Source organism: Odocoileus virginianus, chromosome 26, assembly GCF_023699985.2.
Source record: "Odocoileus virginianus isolate 20LAN1187 ecotype Illinois chromosome 26, Ovbor_1.2, whole genome shotgun sequence".
In the NCBI taxonomy this organism is placed as follows: Eukaryota; Metazoa; Chordata; class Mammalia; order Artiodactyla; family Cervidae; genus Odocoileus; species Odocoileus virginianus.
In genome coordinates, this window is record NC_069699.1 from 9,525,715 (window position 1) to 9,547,524 (window position 21,810).

General features: G+C 57.6%; 1 protein-coding gene across 4 annotated transcripts; it reads left to right on the forward strand.

Annotated features, from left to right (window-relative positions):
• Positions 1-1,851: 1,851 nt before the first annotated feature.
• Positions 1,852-21,486, forward strand: VILL (villin like). Of its 4 annotated transcripts, none has more exons than XM_020914859.2 (20): positions 1,852-2,518; positions 7,098-7,164; positions 7,304-7,378; positions 7,711-7,916; positions 9,126-9,234; positions 10,447-10,557; positions 10,855-11,054; positions 11,437-11,515; positions 11,608-11,706; positions 12,362-12,500; positions 12,650-12,750; positions 14,677-14,814; positions 14,920-15,078; positions 15,578-15,757; positions 16,299-16,444; positions 17,384-17,528; positions 19,879-20,064; positions 20,233-20,304; positions 20,710-20,985; positions 21,235-21,486. In XM_020914859.2, exons 2-20 carry the CDS (start codon positions 7,099-7,101, stop codon positions 21,346-21,348), a joined length of 2,601 nt encoding a protein of 866 aa, XP_020770518.2. In that variant the 5' UTR covers positions 1,852-2,518; position 7,098; the 3' UTR covers positions 21,349-21,486. The 4 variants fall into 4 exon arrangements, with proteins under 4 accessions (XP_020770518.2, XP_020770510.2, XP_070311523.1 ...); XM_020914851.2 differs by lacking the exon at positions 1,852-2,518 and adding an exon at positions 2,696-2,778; XM_070455422.1 differs by lacking the exon at positions 1,852-2,518 and adding an exon at positions 4,252-4,902.
• Positions 21,487-21,810: the final 324 nt, after the last annotated feature.

A 21,810-nucleotide genomic window follows, 5' to 3' on the forward strand; every position in this document is an offset into this window, starting at 1 on the left:
GGAGTGGGGCAGAAGCACAGTGTACTGCTGAGAACCCTCGGACCCTGCGGGGCGAGCGCGGAGGCAGTCAAGGCCAGAACGGTGCTGGCCAAGGCTATCAGGCTCCGTGCCCTTCAGGGTCCAAGCCCGGATGCGTGGGAGGGTGGCCAAGCAGGAAGAGCAGGTGGCGGAGCCCCCTCCTTGTTCTGAGTAGGAGGGAGAGAGAGGCCGGTACCGCCGCCTCCTTGTAGCATACTAGCTGCCTGGGAGCACGGCTCAGGGCCTCGATGTCCTCTCTGTGTGTCAAGGGCCTGATCCCATGGAGCGTGTCCACACCAGACACAAAACGGGGCTGCTCATCAGGGCCCCAGGCCAGGCCCTGGGCCCACTGCCATCTCGCTGGGCTCACAGGTTACAGGGGAGGCTGTTCTGCACTAGGGCAGTTAGGCCCACCCAAGTTCTTCTGGGTCCCAGAGACCCCGGATTTCTAAGGAGAGGGGTCTTGGAGAGGTCCTTGTGCCTCCCCCGACAGCTGCTGAGGCTACATGTTGCCGGTGGGGTGTCCTGCCCCGCCTACAACAGGCATGGAAGGGAGGGGTCATTTTGGTTGAGTCCAGAATGTGGAAAAGGAACCACATTCTCTCAAGGGGAGAGGCCTATAAGCAAAAGAAACAAGTGCAAAGATCCAGAGACTAGAAGTTGGCATCTTGAGACAGGAATTCTGTAGAAGAACATAGAACTGGGGAGAGAGATAGGAGATGCAGCCAGATGGACGGCAACTGGAGATATTATTTTAGGGATACCAGTGGAAGATCTGAAGCAGGGGAGTGGCATGATCTGATTTATGGCTGAACAATCTCTCTGGCTATGGTGGGGAGATGGACATAGGGGCCAGAGAGCTCATGGTACCAACTAGTGTGAGAGGCTGCCTCCCAGAGCGGGCTGGCCAGGCTCAGGAGCCCAGATGAACCAACCACTGGCCAGCCTGGTGGGGGTAAGGGAAGAAGAGGAACTTGGGATGGCGCTCAGCTTTGGGGCCTGGAGCAACCAGCTAGACGTTTCTGCCTTTTTCAGAGGCTGTGAGGAGGTAGATTTGAACAAAGCCTGACGTGGATGTCAAGCGTGAAGGCAGACATGTCAGGGGAAACGTGACCAGAGGAAGGAGATGGATGGAGGCTGAGGGGGGGTCAGGAAGAGTGGGAGTTCGGGTCAGAAGGGACACTGGTGTTTCCATGGTGTTTAAAGCCTGGGGACTGGAACTTGGGAAGGAAATAGGCGACGAGAGCGAAGGCCTGAGCTTTGCGCCCGCTGACACTGAAAGGCTCTAAAGGAGACTGTGGAGTAGCCAGAGCAGTGGGGAAAAAGCTTGGGCTGGGGGCAGATTCAAGGGGAAGGAGGGGTCAGCAAGTCTCTGGTTGTAGGGGGTGGTGGTAAGGTGAAGACAGGGAGTCAGCCCCCGGCTTTCGGACTCTGGCACCTAGGAAAGAAACATTTCTAGGGAATGAGGAACAAAGATCAACCAGAATGAGCGGAGAAGTTAAGATGAGACAGGGAGAAGTAAGTGCACAGCATTTTGCTGAATATTGGACAAAAGGAGCCGGGACAGGTGCTCAGGTAGGCAGAGCCAAACTCACACATGCATGCACTGCGCATGCGCAGGTCCCAAAAGGGAACAGAGGCTCAAAAAGGCATTCTCTACACACGAGGTCAGACACGCACAGGTGTTGGCCAAGCGCCCTGTGACACAGGCCTCCGTTCATACACAGGGACCCAGTAACTCTATCTGCTAAACAGTCACGCACTGGCGGTACGTCCTCCCAGGCACAGTTGGACCTAGATTTCCTGGAGTCACCCCAGCCTGTGACAGGGGGCAGTGGCAATGAGCACTGAATATGGAGAAAGGGTCTTGGGGTCAGTGGCAGCTTTCAGCAGTGTTTCTGCATTGGAAAGGGAGTCCACACCGGCTGCGCTGTGGCTGGGGCAGAGGCTGTGGTGACCCTGGAGTTTCTGGAAGGCTCTGTCTCCAGCTCCTCCCGCATCCCACAATCAGAAAGGGAAGAAAGGGGCAACGGAGATGTGGAAGAGGTATCTTTCCTGGCAAGGGCTGGACTGGCCTCTCCCACGATGGGTATCAAGGCTCCCTGGGGAGGGCTGTGCTGGGCAGTGAGCCCAACTTAGGCCGTGGAGGACAGCAGAGATGCCCCCTTCCCCCCACTTCTGAAGTGACCTGGGTCTCACAAAGCCAGACTGCCAACCCACCCCGCAATAAATAGCCTTGGTCCTGCTTCTTTCTAAAGTTTCCTGGGGTGGCCTGGCCTACTGGAGGTCAGGGATCAGGGGCTGTCAGAAGGGAAGTCTCGGTGGCTTCCACAGCCCACATCTCAGCACAGCCCGGGCCTCCATCCCCAGCTTTCTCTGGCTACCAGTCCAGCCGTGGCCCTGGGGACAGGGCTGGCTCCTCTCAGAGAGCTGGGTCAATATTTGTTGACTGACTAACTGACTGACTCAGGGTGAATGCCCGCGCCTGCCAAGTGCTGAGGTATGTTCTGCTGGGCCAGGCGGGGATAGGGGTTGAGTTACAGTGGCCATGGGCAGAGCCGGGCCCCATGCCAGGCCCAGCACTGCCCATAGGCAGGGTGAAGGCAGGAGCCGTTTCCAGCAGGTAGGCTGGGCGGGGAGGAGACTCCCGGGGCCAGGGTGGGAGGGCTGCTCCGAATCAGGAGCGTACCACGTGGGGTCACTGGGCCCAGGGTTGCCCAGGGGCCCGGCAGAGCTGGGGAGGCTGGAGCCGGCCAGCAGGTGAGAACACTGGGGGGCCAGGGAGGCCACACTCGGAGCAGCTCTGGGTGGAGCGGGGTTGGGAGGGGGGCAGAAAGTGGCAGATTTTCTACAGGATGGGGGTGTCTGTCTCCCAGAGCCCATACCCTGGGGGCCCCGGGCCCTCCCTGCTCCTCCCATTCCAGCAGGCAGCGCCCCTCCTCGCTTCCTGCAAGTCAGGCAAAGTGACCGCGGAGTCTGCCCCTTCACAGGTATCTCAGGAGGAGAAAGTTACACACCCCGGGGAGAGAAGGGGCACCAGAGGAGGGAGGAGGCTCGGGTAAAGACGGGGCGGGGGACCCCGGGGAGGAAGGGGGCCCCGGGGAGAGAAGGGGGCAGCTGAACGGGAGGAGAACCCAGGGCAGAGGAAAAGAGGCTAGGGGAGAGAGGGTTCACTGGGGGAGGAAAGGGGTGGGAAGGGGGCACCAGGGGACAGGTAGGGGTGTCTGGAGGAAGAAGCATGCACAGAGGGGGGGGAGTCAAGAGAGAAGGGGGCGCGGGGGAGAGAGGGTGCGTGGGGGACGGTGGGGGCACCCAGGGAACGAGGGGGCACCAGGAGAGAAGAGCAAGTCAGAGGAGGAACTGGGCATCTGAGAGAGGAAGCGGGCCGTGCCGGGACAGTGAGCCCCCAGCGACGAGAAAGGGGCTTCCTGCAGGAGAGGACACCGCGTCGGGGGGTGTGTCCCCACTCAGGGTGGGTGATGGAAGGGGAAGAAGGGACATGCTTGGGTGCGAGTGCCTGTGGGTCAGAAGGAGCATGCTAGGGAGGAAGGGACCGCCTGGGGGAAGGAGAAGAGGGTGCTGGGGGGAGAGGGCCCCCACCCTTTGAGCACCCCTTCTCCACCCCCCAGCACCCACGTGGAAGACAGGTGACACGGGATGAGGCCTCAGGCCCCGGGAGCCTGAGAGTGTGACTCCCCAGGCTAGCACTGGATATCGGGGCACCCTGCGAGCCCCTTGGGGGTGATGCGGTCCCCACCCAGTGAAAGCAGCCCGGTCACAACTTCCTGGCCACGGTCTGACTTCCCTGCCCACAGGGAGCCCTGGTGGCCCCTCTGCTGAGCCAGCCAGGCGTCCTGTGCCTCTGTCACCGCTTCGCAGTTACAGCTCCTGGTCTGTGCCTCTCATCACTGCCCGCCTGTGCCCTGGTTGCTGTCGGCAGTCACTCCTTCTGCCCGTCACTCATGACACGGCCGCAGCAGTTCTGGGCACAGTCAGAGCGCACGGTGACTCCATCCACTTTCCCCTCCGCAGTCATGGGCTGATGGGCCTTCAGGGTGTCAGGCAGTGGGAGCCGGCAGTAAACAAGAAGAGAAGCCCCGGAATCCTGTGCTCTAGTGAGGGAGACCAGGCCATGAGCACCCAGGGACTCCGGCTCCGGTTGAGGAGGCAGCTCTAGCCCCACAGGAACCCCCTTCCCCCTCCCCCCACCCCCCTTCCCCGAACGGCTCCCTCCCCGACCCCTCCCCACCCCACACACATCCATGGCCGCCCTGGCCCTCTTTGAGAGGGTTGGTGGTTTCCCAGTGTGAGCTCACCAGGGCCTGGGCCCTGCCCGGATAAAGACCTCAGGAATGTGGGCCGCTCTCAATGGCCCCCATCACACTGTGCCTCTGATTCTGTAACTCTGTATCGCCCCTGCCGCTTCCTTTCCCCTGGTCATGCAGAGTCAATGCTGTTCCTCCTGCGATACAGCGATACAGCACGCTGGAGTGGAGCAGGAAGGGGAAGGGAGGGGCGTGAACACCACACCAGGGCCACGAGAGGGGAGAAATTCAGAAAGAAGGGACTTCTGGATCTATGAGGCAAAGCAGCGGCAAGAAGGAAAAGTTGCAGCTGGTGGGATTTAGAGGTCAAAAGAACTTTCACCAGTGAAGCAATGACCAAATCTCAGACAGGGCATTCTGAAGAAGAGGTGCAGGGAAGCCTGGGGTCATTGGGAGTCACCTGCTGTCATGCAACAAAATCCAGAGCTCCCTTCTTCCCCAGATCCTTCTCATTCCACTCCTCTCGCCAGTGCACACTTGGAACCACAGAGCACAACAAAGTTGCTGTTTGGAGAGCCAATGGCTGTTTGCAGTCTGTGTGTATTAAGCATTCAGCTGTGTATCAAGAACGTGAGAGTGTTTTGGCCTGATTTACCCAAGCTGCTCGTGTTGGCTAAGCCTATTACTTGCTGCAGTGTCTGTCACCTTCTTCAGAGTCAGGCTGTATGTTCAGAGTCTGTCCTGGGTTTGCAGAATCTTCATCTTCCCTGCCAAGCCTCTTTCTGTCCTAAGCTTGTTTGGAGAATCTGTCTTTTTTCAGAAGCTGAGTCTCTTTAAACAGTCTGTCCCTCTTTCCTCATGGATAAGATACTTTTTTTTTTTTTAATTGCAAAAGTTGCCCTGCATACAAACTTCTCCCTGTCTACAGAGCTGGTCTCACGTCCTTGGCTGGGACATCTCTTTCTGCCTAAAGACACTATCCTTGTTTTCAAAGATTTGTCTGTTTTCAGCACCTGTCAGAGTCAGCAGAACCTGTTTCCTCGGCAGGAAGTATCTCTGTCTCTAGACTGTGTCCCTGCTCACAGAGTCTTTTCCTCTTTCAGAGCCAGGTTCTGTCTGCAGAACCTGAGCCCTGTTTGTACCGTCTGGGGCGGTTTTCCGGGCCTTTGCCTATTTGCAGGGCCTATCTGAGCTTGCCTGGATAGAAACTTGTCTTCAAGCTCTACGCTACAAAGAGTTCTCACCACCAGGGGTCGCTGTGTCTGTGAGCACCTCTGTCTTTCTGTAGAGTCCATCCCTGTTGGCAGAACCCATGTCAGTCTGCACGGTCTATTCCTAATAATTGCATGTGTACTTTTTAACAAGACCTGTTCCTATTTACAGAGTCTTTATCTGTTTATAGAACTCACCCTTTTCTAAAGCCTGTCCCTGTTTGCAGAACCTGGGCTCTTTACAGAACCCAGCCCTGTTTCAATATCTTGCCCACGTCTGGAGAATCTGTGCTGGACCACAGAGCTGATTTCCCAGCTGGCTCCTTTCAGCATATCCTGCCCTTTCTAAAGACATCACTGTTAACAGAGGCTGTCTGTTTGCAGAGCCTGTGTGGGCTTACAAGACCTCTCCCTGTCTGCCAAGACTCTGTCTCTGAGCGCCTTGTCTACAGAGCCTGTGTCTTTTCACAGAGCCTAAGTCTCTCGGCAGAGCTCATGACTGCTTGCCCAGCCTGTTCCCATCTCCCTGTGTGCAGGAGCTGTTTCCCGCGGCTGTCCCTGCCTGCTGAGCCTGACCATGCCTAGAGAGCTTTGGCTTGTTTCAGAGTTGCCTCTGTGAGAAGCACATCTCTGACTGGTAACTCTATGCCTGCTTGCAGAGCCTTGCCTATCTGTGTGCCTGTTCATACCTGCAGTGTCTGACCTTTCTACAAAAAGTCCCTGTCTTAAGAGTTCGTCCCCATCCACAAAGATTTGCAAAACCTTTCCCATTTCTGAAAAGCTCCTCCATACCAGCAGAACCCAGGACTGTTCATAGAGCCTTTCTCAGCATTTACAGCCTTTGCTTGTTTGCCCAGCCTGTCTGAATTTCCCCAGGTACAGTCTGTGTCTCTTCACACAGGTCATCTTTTCAAAGGTGGTGTCTGTCGACAGAACTCATCTTTGTCAGGAGAACCTGTGCCTGTTCCATCCCTTTCTTGGGTCTCAGGAAGCTGTCCTTGTTTGCAGAGCCTGTGCTTGTACACAGAGCCTTTTCTCGGCAGGTGCTGTGACCCTGCACGGCCACCTTCCAGCTGTCTGAAAGACCTTCGCTTGTTTGCCTTGTGAGCAGAGCCTGTCTTGCCTACAGGATTCTGTCTTACTTCAAGAGCTGTGTCCCTGTTGGCAGAGCCTGTCCTTGCCTGCAGCACCTGTTGTTACTCAGCAGGGCCCTCGCCCTCTGCAAGCCTAGCACCATCCACAGTGCTTGTCTCTGGCTGCAGATCCTACATCTGTCTGTTTTGAACTCTCTCTGTTGGCAGAGGTGGTCCATAGACTCAAAGCCTATCAAAGTCCACCAAGCTCAGCCTTTTTTCAAGAGCGCAAACACAGACCACAAGCTAGGTCCCTGTGTGCAAAGCCTCTGTGCTGACATCTGCAGTACCTGTCCCAGTTTTCTGGGACTTGTGTTTACGCAGCCCTCCTCATGAGAGGCACGGGCCATGATGAAGGGGCTTTGGAGAGCTGTGGGCGGGGAGAGCTCCTGCTTGGAGCCCAGAGGACGGGCGGGGGGCCGGGCCTGAGGACTCCGGCTCGTGTTTCCTCTCACTCCCTCCGGATCTAGGATGGACACCAGGAGGGGCCTCCCGGACACTGAGAGTCACAGGGACCTCCACATATGGATCATTGAGGTGAGCGGCACGACCAGACAGAAGAACTGGCGACAGAGAGAGTGTTCGGGTCTCTGAGACTAGGCTTCTCCCAGCCCAGAGGGTCATAGTTGCCGGGAGGGGCTGTCCTGAGTCCTCACGAGGCACCCTCCTCTCCCAGAACCTGCAGATGGTGCCAGTCCCCGAGCCGGCTTACGGGAACTTCTTCGAGAAGCACTGCTATGTCGTTCTGCACGTGAGCGCTTGAGGAGCCTTTTGGGGGGACTGGGCGGGGGGAGGGTCACAGCCCACTGGGGGCTCCGATGATGCAGATTAAGCTCCACCCTGGGAAGAGGCAGGCTGGGAGCCCAAGAATCGCATCCCACAAGGAGGCTGCTGCCGTTGAGCCCTGTTTACCCTTCCCTCCTCATTCTCCCTCTTACCTGCGGGAGCACCAGTCTCCCCAAAGCCCTTGCTACCTCCTCCACCTTGGGCCCCAGCGCACCCCACCCACCCTGGGACCTCAGCCCCCCTACCACACACACACACACACACACACACACACACACACACACTCTTGGGCCCTAGGTCCCCCAGAGCCTGAAGGCCACGCCGGGGGTGCCCAAAGACCTGCACTACTGGGTCGGCAAGATGGCGGGAGTGGCGGCGCATGGCGCGCCGGGCTCCTTCATGCAGCACCTGAAGGAGGCGCTGGGGGGCGCCACCGTGCAGCACCGCGAGGTGCAAGGCCACGAGTCCGCCTGTTTTCGGAGCTACTTCCGCTCGGGAATCATGTGAGTGAGACGCAGGGGGCTGAGAGGGCCGGAAGATGTGGCGGGGGCTGGCCGCTGGGGCAACTGGCTTCCTCATCACAGTGTGTGGGGTGTGTTGGGGTTGTTGTTTTGTTTCTGTTTTTATATTGAAATCATGCCATACAACCTACCCATATAAAACACACAATTCAGTGTTTATAGTATATCCACAGCCTTCTGTGATCCATCACCACAATTTTAGAACATTTTCGTCACCACCCCAAGAATCCCCCTACCCTTTAGCATCACTCCCCACCTCCTCCCATACTCCCTTCCTTCTGTTTAGATCTATCTCTTCTGGACATTTTACTTAAATAGAATTAGACAATGCCATGAGTGCCTATACCACATTTTATTTGTTTTCATCACTTAATGGATATTTGGCTTGTTTCTACTTTTTAGCTGTTACGGGTAATACTGTTATGAACATACAGATTTGGGCTAGTTTTTGCCCCCATTTTTTTTGAGATATACAGACTGTATCAGTTTAAGGTGTACAGCATAATGGTTTTACTTGCATGTATCATGAAGTAATTACTGCAATAAGTTTACTCACCATCCATTACTGTATATAAATCTTTGTGTGGACATTTGTTTTTCATTTCTCTTGGGTGTATATCCAGGAGTGGACCCCAGTTTTGAGTTTACTTTTGTGTTACCATGCCCAGTATAAATACGTCTTTTGTTGTAAATTGCTTCAAATATGTATTTAATTACCAAATGCATTGAACCATAGGAAACTGCCAGTATTCATTCTGTTGAACCAAATACATGTAAATAGTATGTACATAAATGCATGCACACGTGTATACATGCACGTGCAGACAACATGCCAGCCCATATATGTCCACCTACCAGTGGGCACACATCAGTGAGTATTCATGTCCACCTACACACACATACAGTTATGTGAATTCCATGCATACACATCTATACTCACACAGATATAGATACACATACCCCACATGCATACCTGGATACACATGTGCATGTGTCCACATATCTACACATGAATAAGCACATGCACAGTCGTGCCCCCATATGCTTGCACACATGTGTTCGTATCTGCTTGCACATATGTGTTAAACAGGCACATATGTGTCCCCACATGTGCATGCCCATGTTCGTGTCTGCACTCACTGCCACTCGGGGCAGCCTGTGGTCTCACATGGGACCCTGTGCTCTCCTCAGCTACAGGAAGGGAGGCCTGGCCTCTGCCCTCAAGCATGTGGAGACCAACGTGTACAACATCCAGAGACTGCTGCGCATCCGAGGGGGGAAGCACCTGTCTGCCACCGAGGTGAGAGCTGCGAGGGATGCCGCCTGACCTTGGACTCAGCTGGACTGCATGTCCCAGAGTGTCAGGAGGTGTGGAGGGTGGTGGGGGCAGTGAGGGGAACATGGGTGGTCAGCATTCCCCGATGGCCCATCCTGATGAGGAGAGAGAAGGCAGAGCCCGGCTTCCCGCCCCACCTCTGCCGTGTCTCCTCTGACCCTTGGTCTCCTTGTCTGTCCCGGAGCACATTAAGACCTAGGACAGTGAGGCGGACGAGATGATGCACCTGGGTGGCCCCGGTAAGCAGCACCATGAGAGACAGCATGATCTGGGGAGGTGCACGGCCCCACACTCTCATACACATCGTCGCTGTCACCCATAGGCACACACAGCCTCTCCCACTGCTGCCCCAGAGCTGCTTGGCCCATTGAGAGCCTTGTGCAAATTAGACCTGAATGCTTTTTACTGCCATCAGGATATTGATGGAAAATTCTGGTCTTGTGAGAACAAGATGGTCTACTGCCATCCAGTGTAATAAACAGGAATCTGACAACTGCAATATGAACGGTGCCCCCGAATTGTGCACATTACCATCTACACAGTTCTGGGACTCACAGACAGTCCCGCCCAATCCCATGCAGTGTCACGCATAGATTCAGTGACTGTACATCTGGGTCATGCAGGGCCACCAGGCAGCCCCAGGTTTTGCCTGTTAGCCTGCCATAGTTCTTCAGGGCCCCCGCGTTTACTCTCAGAAGTGCCTCTGTTGGGGTGAGGACTGCCTTCAGCACGGATCACACACTGTCTCCTACACAGGCACATGTGCATGTCACCCAGGAGCACACACAGCTACACGCATGGAGAAGCGGATGTGTGAGCCCCACTTGTACCCACGTGTCCACGTACACACGCACTGCTGTGGACACGCGCTGAGAAGTGTCAGATTCAGTCACGGACACCCTGTGAAAGGACGGACACATAACCGGTAGTCACAGACACCCAGAGACGCACCCAGCCACACCCACACGGTGACCCTCCAGGTCTCACATGCTTACACCGATGCATGCCTACACACGGCTCACACATACACCACACACACCACACCACACTCATACATACAGCTAGCTGCACACAAGTGACACGCCTGAGCCGTGCCCACATGGGAAGGGGCTGGCTGCAGGCCCTTCCCGGGGTCCAGGCAGCACAACCCCCCGTCTCCGACCCTGGCCCCCGCAGGTGGAGCTCTCCTGGCACAGCTTCAACAAGAGTGACATCTTCCTGCTGGACCTGGGGAGGATAATGATCCAGTGGAATGGGCCCAAGGCCAGCGCGGCCAGGAAGGCGCAGGTCAGTGTCCGCCCCAGGAACGAAGGGCTGCAGGGCTTGCAGGGAGGGGTCCGTGGGCCCACCCTCCAGCCACCCCAAGAGGTGGGCATGGCTCTCTGCCCAAGAAGCGGAGAAGCACCTACAAGCTGAGTCCAAATTCCACACTGGGGGTACCCCTAGATACCAGGATCAGGGGGTACCTCCCCAGGCCCCCTACCTCTGGGAGCTGAGCAGTGACAGGAAGGGTCTGGGCTGGAATGTCTGAGAGGTGAAGGGGGCATGCTGGGGAGGCCCTGACTTCCCCCTCTGGTCCCGCAGGGCCTGTTCCTGACCCACAGCCTCCGGGACAGGGAGCGTGGTGGTCGTGCACAGGTCAGTGTGGTGGATGATGAGGCTGAAGCCACTGACCTCATGGAGATCATGGAAGCTGTGCTGGGCCGCAGAGTGGGCAACCTGCATGACGCGATGCCCAGCAAGAGGATGAATCAGCTGCAAAAGGCCAATGTCCACCTCTACCAGTGAGCAGACCTTGGGAGTGGGCAGGGTGGGTGGAATAGCCCAGGTGGGTGTGTCCATTGTTACTGCAGTAACATGCTGCCTCTAGGAAGCCCTCTAGGAAAGGCTCTTGGCTGTCTGGAGCAGGCCATGAGGCACCTTAGACTCAGCCTGTACTCCTGCATGGCTGCCTATCTGAGAAACCCATTGTACAGACAAGACGACTGAGGCTCTGAAAAGGCCAGGGCACTACCTAAGGCTTCACAGCAAGGCTGCGGTGAAGACCTCAACTCGGGCACCCAGCCCCCAAGCCTTCTGCCTCTGGAGGAGAGGGGCAGTGGCAGCAGGAGTGGAGCCTGGCCAGGAAGGGGCTGCGCTGCCCACATCTGCATGCCTGCCCCCTAGAGTCTGCCAGAAGGGCAAGGATCTGGTGGTCCAAGAGTTGTCAACCTGCCCATTGGCCCAAGATCTACTTCAGGAGGAGGTGAGGCAGGCTTGGTCCCAGCCATCCCCACCCACTCCATAACTGCAGCCCAGTCCAGACCACGTACTGACCAGCCCCACTTCTGATCCCAGAACTGCTACATCCTGGATCAGGGTGGCTTCAAGATCTACGTGTGGCAGGGACGCCTGGCCAGCCTCCAGGAGAGAGGGGCTGCCTTCAAGAGGGCTCTGGTGAGGCTGGAGGCCCTGTCTCAGAGGGTCGTTGTGCTGCCCTGGGGTCTGAGGATGGGAGACATCCGTGTCCTGGGGTCTAAAGGGAGGGGTCGTCCTGCCCTGGGGCCAGGAGGGGGATACCTCCTGCCCTTGGAGCCCTGTCTGATGGAGGAGAATATAACCCCGTCCTGGGGTCCAAGCCTGGAGACCCACTGCCCTGTCTGAGGGAGGAGACACACTCTGACCAAAGACCCCAGGGGAAAACACGGCCCTTCTCTGGGGTACCACAGGCTGTGGTTCCCTGGAGGCCCCGGCAGGGAAAGACCAGAGAGCATCCAAGAAGCCATGTGTAAAAGGGGGGCGTGGGGGACCTACCTTGAGGTCTGAGGATCCTCCAGCACTGGGCCCACCTTCCTTTTCCAGGAGGGGAGGCAGGGTTCTGCCTGGGGTCTGAGGGGCGGTCATAGCCCGCCCTTCCGGACACCCGGAGTAAGGGGAACCTGCGTGTCCTCGGGGACCTCGGAGAAGTCGGTAGTGTAGGAGCCAGCTCCTTATGCGGGTCGTGAGCTCAGCTAATTAACGCTGTCCAGTGCGGAGCTGGCCCCACAGGTCCCGCGAGGTAGAGTGGAGCAGTGGGCCCTGGACCACACGCCTGACACAACTCCCGCCCCAGAGCTTCATCCAGGCCAAGGGCTACCCGAGCTACACCAGCGTGGAGGTGATGGACGACGGCGCTGAGTCGGCCGGGTTCAAGCAGCTCTTCCAATCGTGGCCTGGGCCTCAGCGCAAGAACAAGAACCTTAGTGGGATGGGTGAGAGGGCGTGGCCAGAGAGCGGGGCGGAGCTCCGAGCTACTATGGGCGGGGCGGGGCCCAGAATATCCCAGAGAAGAGTGGGGGTGTGGCTGGAGGGGGCGTTTTACGTGATGGGCGGGGCAAGACACCTTCTGTCCCACCCTCAGGTAAACTGCTGCAGGTGAAGCTAGACGTGGGCAAGCTGCACAGCCAGCCTGAGCTAGCCGCCCAGCTCAGGATGGTGGACGACGCTTCTGGGAGCGTGCAGGTGAGGGGCACTGCCTTGGCTGGGTGAAGATGTCTTCAGGTGAACCATGTGGCTGCTGAAGTGTCGCAGGTATGCCCTGGTGCACGTCTGCACACAATCAGAGACCCTCGTACATATACACACACCGCCCCGAGCCAGCTCATACTGTGTGTGACAGTACTTTCCCACACAACAGTGGCCGCTTGCTGGGTAACACTCATGGCACTCAGCGCAGTAACATCTGGACAATTAATTGTACCCTTTTGTCGAATGTTTGACACAACCATACCTGTTGTATTATAGACACACCTTTGTCATTGCACTTATTCACAGCTAGGTACACAGTTGCAAACATGCAGCTAGCTGTACAAACTCTACATCACACATGATCATACCCCCACACATCCAGCCTTCAACACAGTCACACCCTGTCAGCCCCCTATCTGGGCTCAGACAGATGTCCTGGGAGATGCAGGGTTTGGGGGCTACTTCCAGGCTCTGTACAGGGCAGGGTTGCCTCTTGACTTACTGGGTCACCCCTGGTCAGGGCCCTTAATTTCTTCAGGACTCAGTTTTTTAGAAGACTCTCTTTTTTTTAATCTGTAAAATGGGGCTAAATCTGTGGTCGCACCTGGCCCCCAGGCTGGTGTGGGGCTGCTGTGAGACAATGGGAACAGGACAGCTGGGCCTGTTTGAGGGGGTGCTAGTTCTCAAGGTAGGCCAAGGTCATAGAAAATACTGTTTCTCCCAGGTTCCCTCCAACTTTTGCCCTGATATGGATGGACAGTGGCAATGAGCGGGGAAGAGGCTGAGAATAGGAGGACGGGGAGCAGGGAGAAAGGATGACAGGTTGGAGGACAGGGAGAGACTGAGGGAGAGGGGGGAGAAGACAGAGGAGAGAAGACAGAGGAAGAAGACAGAAGCTAGAGGGAGGAGGGGATAGGGCAGAACGGGAAGGGCGAAGGCCCAGGAGAGGAGGAGGAGTCAGGGAGAGATAGGGTACCCAGGGAGAGATGGGCATCCAGGAGAAAGAGAAAAGGAGAAACAGGAAAATGGAGATCAGGGTAAGGAAGGAAGGAGGGGTCTGTAGCCCAGACCCCAAGTACCAAGGCAGGGAGGGGGACCCACCCACCCCAGTAGTCAGGGGACAGGCAGCCAGGGGAGGCCCACGGCAGGAGGCCTGGCTGCCAGGTGAGTGCAGCTCCTGGAGGCATGGGACGGGAGTCAGCCTCTTCTGCAAGAAGCAGGATGCTGGGTACTCTGGTCTTTTTCAGAGACTGCAGACAGGCCTCAGGATGCCCCAGTGTTGTTTCTTACTACATCAAAGTGAGCACTGTTACCCCCACTTTACAGGTGGGAAAAACTGAATCTCAGAGTGGACTCCCTGCCCCTGTGGGTGATCAGAATCCGACCAGGGTCTCCCTGGCTTGGCTCCCCCACAGGAAAAAGAGGTCACACCAAGTGTGACAGACTGTTTCCCTTTCAGTCTTTGAACAGGCTTTGCTTTTCTAAATGACACTTGAGAAAAGGAAGATTTTCCAAGAACCCTTGGGCCTTGCTTCTGCCCAGCTTCTGCTCCCCTGGCCTGAGCCGTGAGCCTCAGTGCAGGCCCTGTCTGGCCCTCGCCCGGCTGTGGCTGGCGGGGTCAGGCTGGGGTGGCCTGAAGTGGCCGGGGCAGCCTCTGGAGTCCTCCCTGCTTGTTTGTCACAGGCGCTCCACACCAAGTCTGAGTCCTGGCTGCAAGCAGCCTGGCGCAGATGTGGGCCCCAGGGGCCCATGGTGGGGGGGGGGGGCACAGAGAATGGGGTGGGTGCCCACCTCGAGGGGAGCCCCTTGCCTGCACAGGTGCGGCCTGCCTCTGGCTGCAGAGAGCGTCCTGGCTGGACAGGTGGGTGGGCTGGTTTAGGCGGAGGCCCCACCCGTGCCTGTTGGTCCGCTGCTCCCCAGATGTGGTGCATCCAGGAGTCACGCAGGCAGCCCGTGGACCGCAAGCATCACGGACAGCTGTGCGCTGACGGCTGCTACCTTGTCCTGTATGCCTACCAGAAGATGGGCCTTGGCCAGCACGTCCTGTACCTGTGGCAGGTGCGCCGGCCCGAGCCGGGTGGCGGGCACCCTCAAGCCCTGAAGCCGAGGAGCCGCGGCCGGGGCCTGGGACCTGCGCCAGGCCCTCACCGCTCCCGCCCACAGGGCCTCCAGGCCACGGCGCACGAGATCAGGGCCCTGAGGGGCAATGCCGAGGAGCTGAGCCTGCGGTGCCGTGGGGCCCTGGTGCAGGAGCACGTGACCATGGGCAGCGAGCCCCCCCACTTCCTCGCCATCTTCCAGGGCCGGCTTGTGATCTTCCAGGTAGGGCTCACCTCGCTGCCCCCGCCACAGTACCCCCGCTCCTCTGGGTGCCCGTGGCCCTTCCATGCACAGGCTGAGCAGCATCCTGGTGTTTGTCTGAGGCCCAGGCGCTCCAAGGGTGACCCCTGCCTGCCCGATTTCCTCCCCCGCGTCCCCACGGCCAACCACAGAATGGGGTGTAATGAAGAAGCCGAACAGGAGGGGAGCCGGGGCCTTGTCTGGGGTCACACACAGACCCAGCTGCTCCCCACCTTCCACCTTTAAGACCCGGGGGATCCTTGCTCTGACCCCTCCAAGATGGGGTGAGGGATCCATTTAGAAAGGGCCTGGTCCCCTATTCCAGATTGAGGGGATCCTCTCACTGCACACTCACAGGGTCCAGAAAACAGAGGTAGCTTTAAGAGACAGGGCCCTGGGTGCCGAGGCAGTGCAGCCCCCACTGGGAAAGGGCGGCAGCCCAGGAGCCCCTGCCTCAGCCTGAGGCCCAGTCCTCTCATAGGGGCGCCGCGGGCACAGCAGGAAGGGGCAGCTGGCACCCGCCGTGAGCCTCTTCCACATCCAGGGCACCAACAGCTACAACGCCCGGACCCTGGAGGTGCCAGCCCGTGCCTCAGCCCTCAACTCCAACGACGTCTTCCTGCTGGTGACAGCCAACCTCTGCTACCTCTGGTTTGGAAAGGTAACCCACGCCCGGGGCAGGGGCACCAGGCCAGCAGAGGCTGACCTCAAGCCCAGCCTCAGGCCAGGAAGGAGGTGGTGGAGAGCCACCTGTCCTTTCTGGAACCTGGGGGAGGTTATAATGTGACAGGTGGACAACAGTGTCCACAGGTCAGAGCCAGGCCAGGCCCGGGCCACCTCCCCTCCTTCCAGCCTCGTTCAGGGACCACGTCCCTCCCCAAGTGTCTTGGGAAAAGGAGGAGGCCTCGTTCAGCTGTCAGGGTTTTCTCTGATCTTCAGCGTAAAACATGAGTGATCTGCACATCTGGAAGTCTCCATCCTGTGCTCTGACCTGGAGAGGGTCCCTGTGACCTTGATCGCCTGAGGAGACAGAAGCCAGGGGTGGGGTGCAGGGAGGCAAGGAGACCCTTGTTCACGTGTGCTTGGCCAGGAGCCCAAGCCTCCCATGACTCCCGCTCCCAGGCCCCCATTAGCAGGGGGTGAGGGGCTGGAGGTGACGCCCTCTCCCGCTGCAGGGCCTGACCCGGCTTTCTGCCTTCCAGGGCTGCAGCGGTGACCAGCGTGAGATGGCGCGGGCCCTGGTCACCATCATCTCCAGGGAAGACACGGAAATAGTGCTGGAGGGCCAGGAGCCTCCCGACTTCTGGGAGGCTCTGGGGGGCCGGGCGCCCTACCCCAGCAACAGGAGGTGACAAGGCTGGGAGGAGGGTGCTCCCCTGACCCAGAGGAGGAAACTGAGGCCCAAGAGGGTGGGTGATTAGTTAAGGGTCACACAGAGAACTAGAGAGAGCCCAGGTGCACACCCCACTGACTTGTAGCGGGAAGATGCTGGGGAGCACATTGCCGTGGTGCCCTCTGCTGGAGAAATGCGCTCCCTGCCCTGTCCCGTCCTGGACCATCCCATCCGCAGAGGGCCCGAGGGCAAAGCACCGTCCCCCAATCCCGCACTGCCCACAGGTGGTGTCCCCAGGGTAATGGGACACATGGGAAACAGCGTGTGTGCAGTGTGCAAGAATAGTGTGCATGTGCTGTGTCAGTGGATAAGGAAGGGCAGAGTGAGGTCTCTCAGGGCTCTGGAAGCAGAGCTGGTCTCTCAGTGTCTGTGGGACCTGGCTGTTCCCCCCATGCCTCTCCTGAGCGCCTGCATTCTGTGGTCCCTTCTCTGAGTCTGGGTTCCCTCCTCCTACTCCTCCCACCTTCGGCCGGAGGCGCAGCTCCTGGGCTCCCAGTCCAGGGTGGGGCCAGGCGGCTCTCCCTCCCGGGGCAGCAGGACACCCCCTGGGCCCTCCCTGCCCGCCTGCCCTCCGCACTCAGCCCGCTGCCCCCTCCTTCCCGGCGCTCCTTCCCCGGGAAGTTCACGGGGCAGCTTGTGCTTCGGCTACCTGTGGATAATCAGATCACCTAGCTCTCTCCACTGACACATGGAGGCCTGGCGAAGGGCAGGCGTTTGGGGAGTGGACACTGGGATGGGGGAGCTCAGAGGAGGCCAGTGCCTCCCGCCCCAGGAGGCGTTGTGTCCCAGCCCCGGAGGGGTGGTGGAGGGGTGCTGTGCGGAGGGCTGGCGTGGCCCCGGCTGAGAGGCCCAGGGCTCTCTGCGCCCCTCACGGCCTTGTGACATGCTGGCCAGGCCCCCCGAGGATGTGTCCGACTTTCAGCCACGACTGTTTGAGTGCTCCTGCCAGACGGGCCCCCTGGTCCTCACAGAAGTAGTGTTCTTCAGCCAAGAGGACCTGGACAAGTATGACGTCATGCTGCTGGACGCCTGGCAGGAGGTGCGGTCACCTGGGTGCCCAGGTGGGGTGTGAATGGGATGCGTCTGCACCTGTCTAACTGGGTGAGAGTGTGTGTGCGGCTTCCTGTTTCTAGCCATGCGACTGCATATAAGGCTGCGGGTGACTACCTGTGCCCTGAGACCCTGAGTGCCCGTGATCCTGTGGCTGTGGATGAGACGCCAGGGAGGACTCTGTCCCAGGGAGCCCCTGGGAGACTGTGGCTGTGTGTCTAGGGCTCACGTGTGCTTGTAACCAATTGTGGGGCTGGGTGTAAGGTAACTGTGTGCCTTCTGACCATGTAAGTCCAGGCAACCCAGTGCCTGTGGCCGACACGTCAGTGCTGAGTGGGCGTCCATAAAGTGACTGTGTGTGTGTAGTGGCCATAAAGTGACTGTGTGTGTATGTATGTGTGTAGTGTCCATAAAGTGACTGCGTGTGTATGTATGTGTGTAGTGTCCATAAAGTGACTGCGTGTGCGTATGTGTGTATAGTGGCCATAAAGTGACTGCGTGTGTGTATAGTGGCCATAAAGTAATTGTCTATGTGTACATGCATGTGTGTGTACTGGCCATAAAGTGACTGTGTGTGTATGTATGTGTGTAGTGTCCATAAAGTGACTGCGTGTGTGTATACGTATGTGTGTGTAGTAGCCATAAAGTGACTCTGTGTGTGTGTGTGTTTGTGTGTGTGTGTGTGTGGTGTCCATAAAGTGACTGTGTGTATACGTATGTGTGTGTACTGGCCATAAAGTGATTGTGTTTGTGTATATGTGTGTATGTATGTGTGTATAGTGGCCATAAAATGACTGCGTGTATGTATACGTAAGTGTGTGTAGCAGCCACAAAGTGATTGTGTGTATGTGTGTAGTGTCCATAAAGTGATTGTGTGTGTGTGTGTGTGTGTGTGTGCAGTGTCCATAAAGTGATTGTGTTGTGTATGTGTGTGTAGTGGCCATAAAGTGATTGTGTGTGTGCGTATGCATGTAGTACCCATAAAGTGATTGTGTGTGTGTGTGTATGTGTGTGTAGTGACCATAAAGTGATTGCTTGTGTGTATATATATGTGTGTGTAGGGTCCCCACGTACCTGCATTTGACCTCTATTTTATTTATTTCCTCTCTGATCTTTATTATTTCCTTGCTGGTGCTGACTTTAGATTTTGTTCTTTTTCTAATCCTTGTAGGTGACAAGTTAGGTTGTTTATTCGAGATTTGTCTAGTTTTCTTGAGGATGGCTGTATCACCATGAATTTCCCTCTCAGGACTGCTTTGGCTGCATCCCATAGATTTTTGTATGGTTGTGTTTTCCTTGCCATTTGTTGGCATGCGTGCATTTGTCTGTGTTCATGCAGCTGTGTGTAATGGCTGTGTGGTTGAGGAACTAGCTGTAAGTGGCCAGACCTGCCTGGAGCAATGATGCTGTGCAAGAGATACTGTGAAACTGACTGAGGGTGTGGGCACCTGAGTGAATGTATTCATGCGACTGTGTAATCACGTTTCAGTGTGGCTGGATGCAGTGATGTTTCAGGATAATGTTTTCCCAGGCTGTGTGATCCAGTATGACTGTATGACTGTGCTTAGGTGCAGCTGCGTCTGTGTGTGGGTGATTGTGTGTGGCTGTGATTTGCCCTCTGGCTGAGTGGTGATGGATAGTTGTGTCTGAGTAGCTGTGGCTATGTGTGTGTGTGTGTGTGTGTGGGACTGTGAGTGTGTCAGGGAGGTCTTTGGGCTCCCATCCCACTCAGAGCACAAGCAAAGACCTGTGACCAGCAGCCCTGATTCCCCGTCTCACTCACTCTGCTCCGGCCACCACGTCCTCCTGGCTACTCCTTGAACATGCCAGCACGCTCAGGGCCTTTGCACTACTTGTTCCTCTGCTCAGAGCATTTCCCCCATCGCCCCCCACCTCCCTCAGATCTTGACTCAAATGTCATCTTTTCAGTAAGGCTTTCCCTGACAGTATCTACCACTTCACCACACTACCACCACTTTTCTTTCTCTGCCTTATTTTTCTCTATCTGATATTCTACATATTTTACTTATTTTGGGGCCTCCCCCAGCAAAATGAAAGCTCTGCAAGGACAGGGATTTTGTCTATGTCTTGTCCATGGTTGAGTCCCTTGTCCCAAGACAGTGCCTGGCACAGCATGGGTACTCAGTAAGTGTGTGTGGATTGACTGCACACGTGCACGCCTGCGAACCTCCTGGCATGTTTCCGGGTGTGTGGCCCACCTGCTGGGTGGGTCTGGTTGGCTGGGATGTGTGTGGAGGGGGCTGAGCACCTGATGGACAGGGCTGGGAGGGAAGAGGTGAGATCCCCCCACCCAAGGCCAGGCCCCCTCTGTGGCCCAGATCTTCCTGTGGTTGGGGGCAGCTGCCAGTGAGTGGAAGCAGGAGGCTGTGGCCTGGGGCCAGGAGTATCTGAAGACCCACCCGGCAGGGAGGAGCCTGGCCACACCCATCGTATTGGTCAAGCAGGGCCACGAGCCTCCCACCTTCACCGGATGGTTCTGCACCTGGGACCCCTACAAATGGAGTGTGAGTGACGCCTGAACTCCCCCATCTCCACCCTAATCCAGGGGGAGGGGACCACCCTTGTATACTGAGTGGGAGCCATCACCCTGCCCAGGGACCTCCGGTCTGTGGACAGAACCTGATCCCTTTGTTGCCCCTCCATTGAGCCCCCATCCTGATTCTTGCCCCTAGAACACCCAGTCCTACGAGGAGGTGTTGGAGGGTGACCCAGGAGCAGTCTCTACCATCTCTGAGATAACAGCTGTAAGTATTAGGACCCCCCTTGCCTGCTGGCTCAGATAGTGAAGGATCCGCCTGCAATGCAGGAGACCTGGGTTTGATTCCTGGGTTGGGAAGATGCCCTGCAGGAGGGCATGGCAACCCACTCCAGTATTCTTGCCTGGAGAATCCCCACGGACAGAGGAGCCTTGTGGGCTACAGTCCATGGGGTCACAGAGTTGGACCCAGCTGAGCAACTAACACTCACACACACACACGCACTCGTGAGTCTGGGCTGGCATGGCCCAGAGACCAGAATGAGCAGGGAAGGAGCCAGGCGCCAGAAGGGGCAGGAGTGGTGTTGGGGGCAAGAGGACCAGGGAGCTCAGTGCGGCCTCCCGAGGGAGCCTATCCCCCAGCTTCCTGAGCCTGAGGCCCCTCTCCTGGCAGGAGATCGTCAACTTCCGGCTGTCCAGATGGCCAGGCAATGACAGGGCAGGCCCGTTGGCCCTGCGGGCCCTCAAGAGCTGCGAGGACAGCTCCGAGAGTGAGCTGGGGCTGGGCCCCCACGTGGGCCCCAGCAGCCGGAGCACCGTCAGCAGCGCCAGCAGCAGCAGCTACCAGAGCAGCCCCCGATCCCTGGGCAGCGGGGGCCTGCCCCGGGAACAGCTGATGCACCAGGCTGCCGAGGACCTGCCGGAGGGCGTGGACCCGGCCCATAAGGAGGTGGGTGCTCAGAACCCCTGCCGCTCCCAGTCCCCACCCTTGTGCAGGGAAAGCTGAGCTGCAGGCACCCAGGGCATGACCCACAGGTGGTGGGCCATGGGCGGCTGCCCTGGGAGATGAGTGTTCCAGATGGGGTGATGGGCAGAGAGACGTGGGAGAGGACAGCACCTCTGGGTGGGTGGGACAGGGTTATGGGCTCAGCTGACACCCTGCTTCTGTACCCACTCTCCTGCCCCCGCCCTGCCCCAGGCCTATCTCTCAGACTCTGATTTCCAAGATATCTTTGGGAAGTCCAAGGAGGAGTTCTACAGCATGGCCAAGTGGAGGCAGCAGGAGGAGAAGAAGCAGCTCGGCTTCTTCTGAGCCCAGGCCCTGCCCTGCCAGTGCCACACAGATGGCCCAGGTGTGGGCACCCGCCTGCTGGCACCTCCCTGCAAATACCTGAGCCCTCCCTCCTTGGAGACTCCTGGTCCCTAAAATAAAAGCCGGTGGCTCTGACAAGGTGTGGTGAGTGGGCTTTCAGGGTTGGGTCACTCAGGTCTGCCTCTTAGGAGAGTGGGCCTCTGGGACGGGGTGGCGGGTGGGCTGTGACATTCCAAAGCCTGAGCCCTCCAGGCCCTCCACCTTGAACGGGTTTGTTCCGTGCTGGTCCGTCCTGCCCAGGGGAACAGGCACTGCTCCCACCCCTTGCCCCACTGTGAAGGTGGAGAGAAGTAGAGAATGAGGTGCTGGGGCTGCGGGGCTCTGGGACACACATGCACACACACACACATGTACACACACACACGCTTTACAGGGATTTTTCTGGTATCCAGGTAAAGAGAC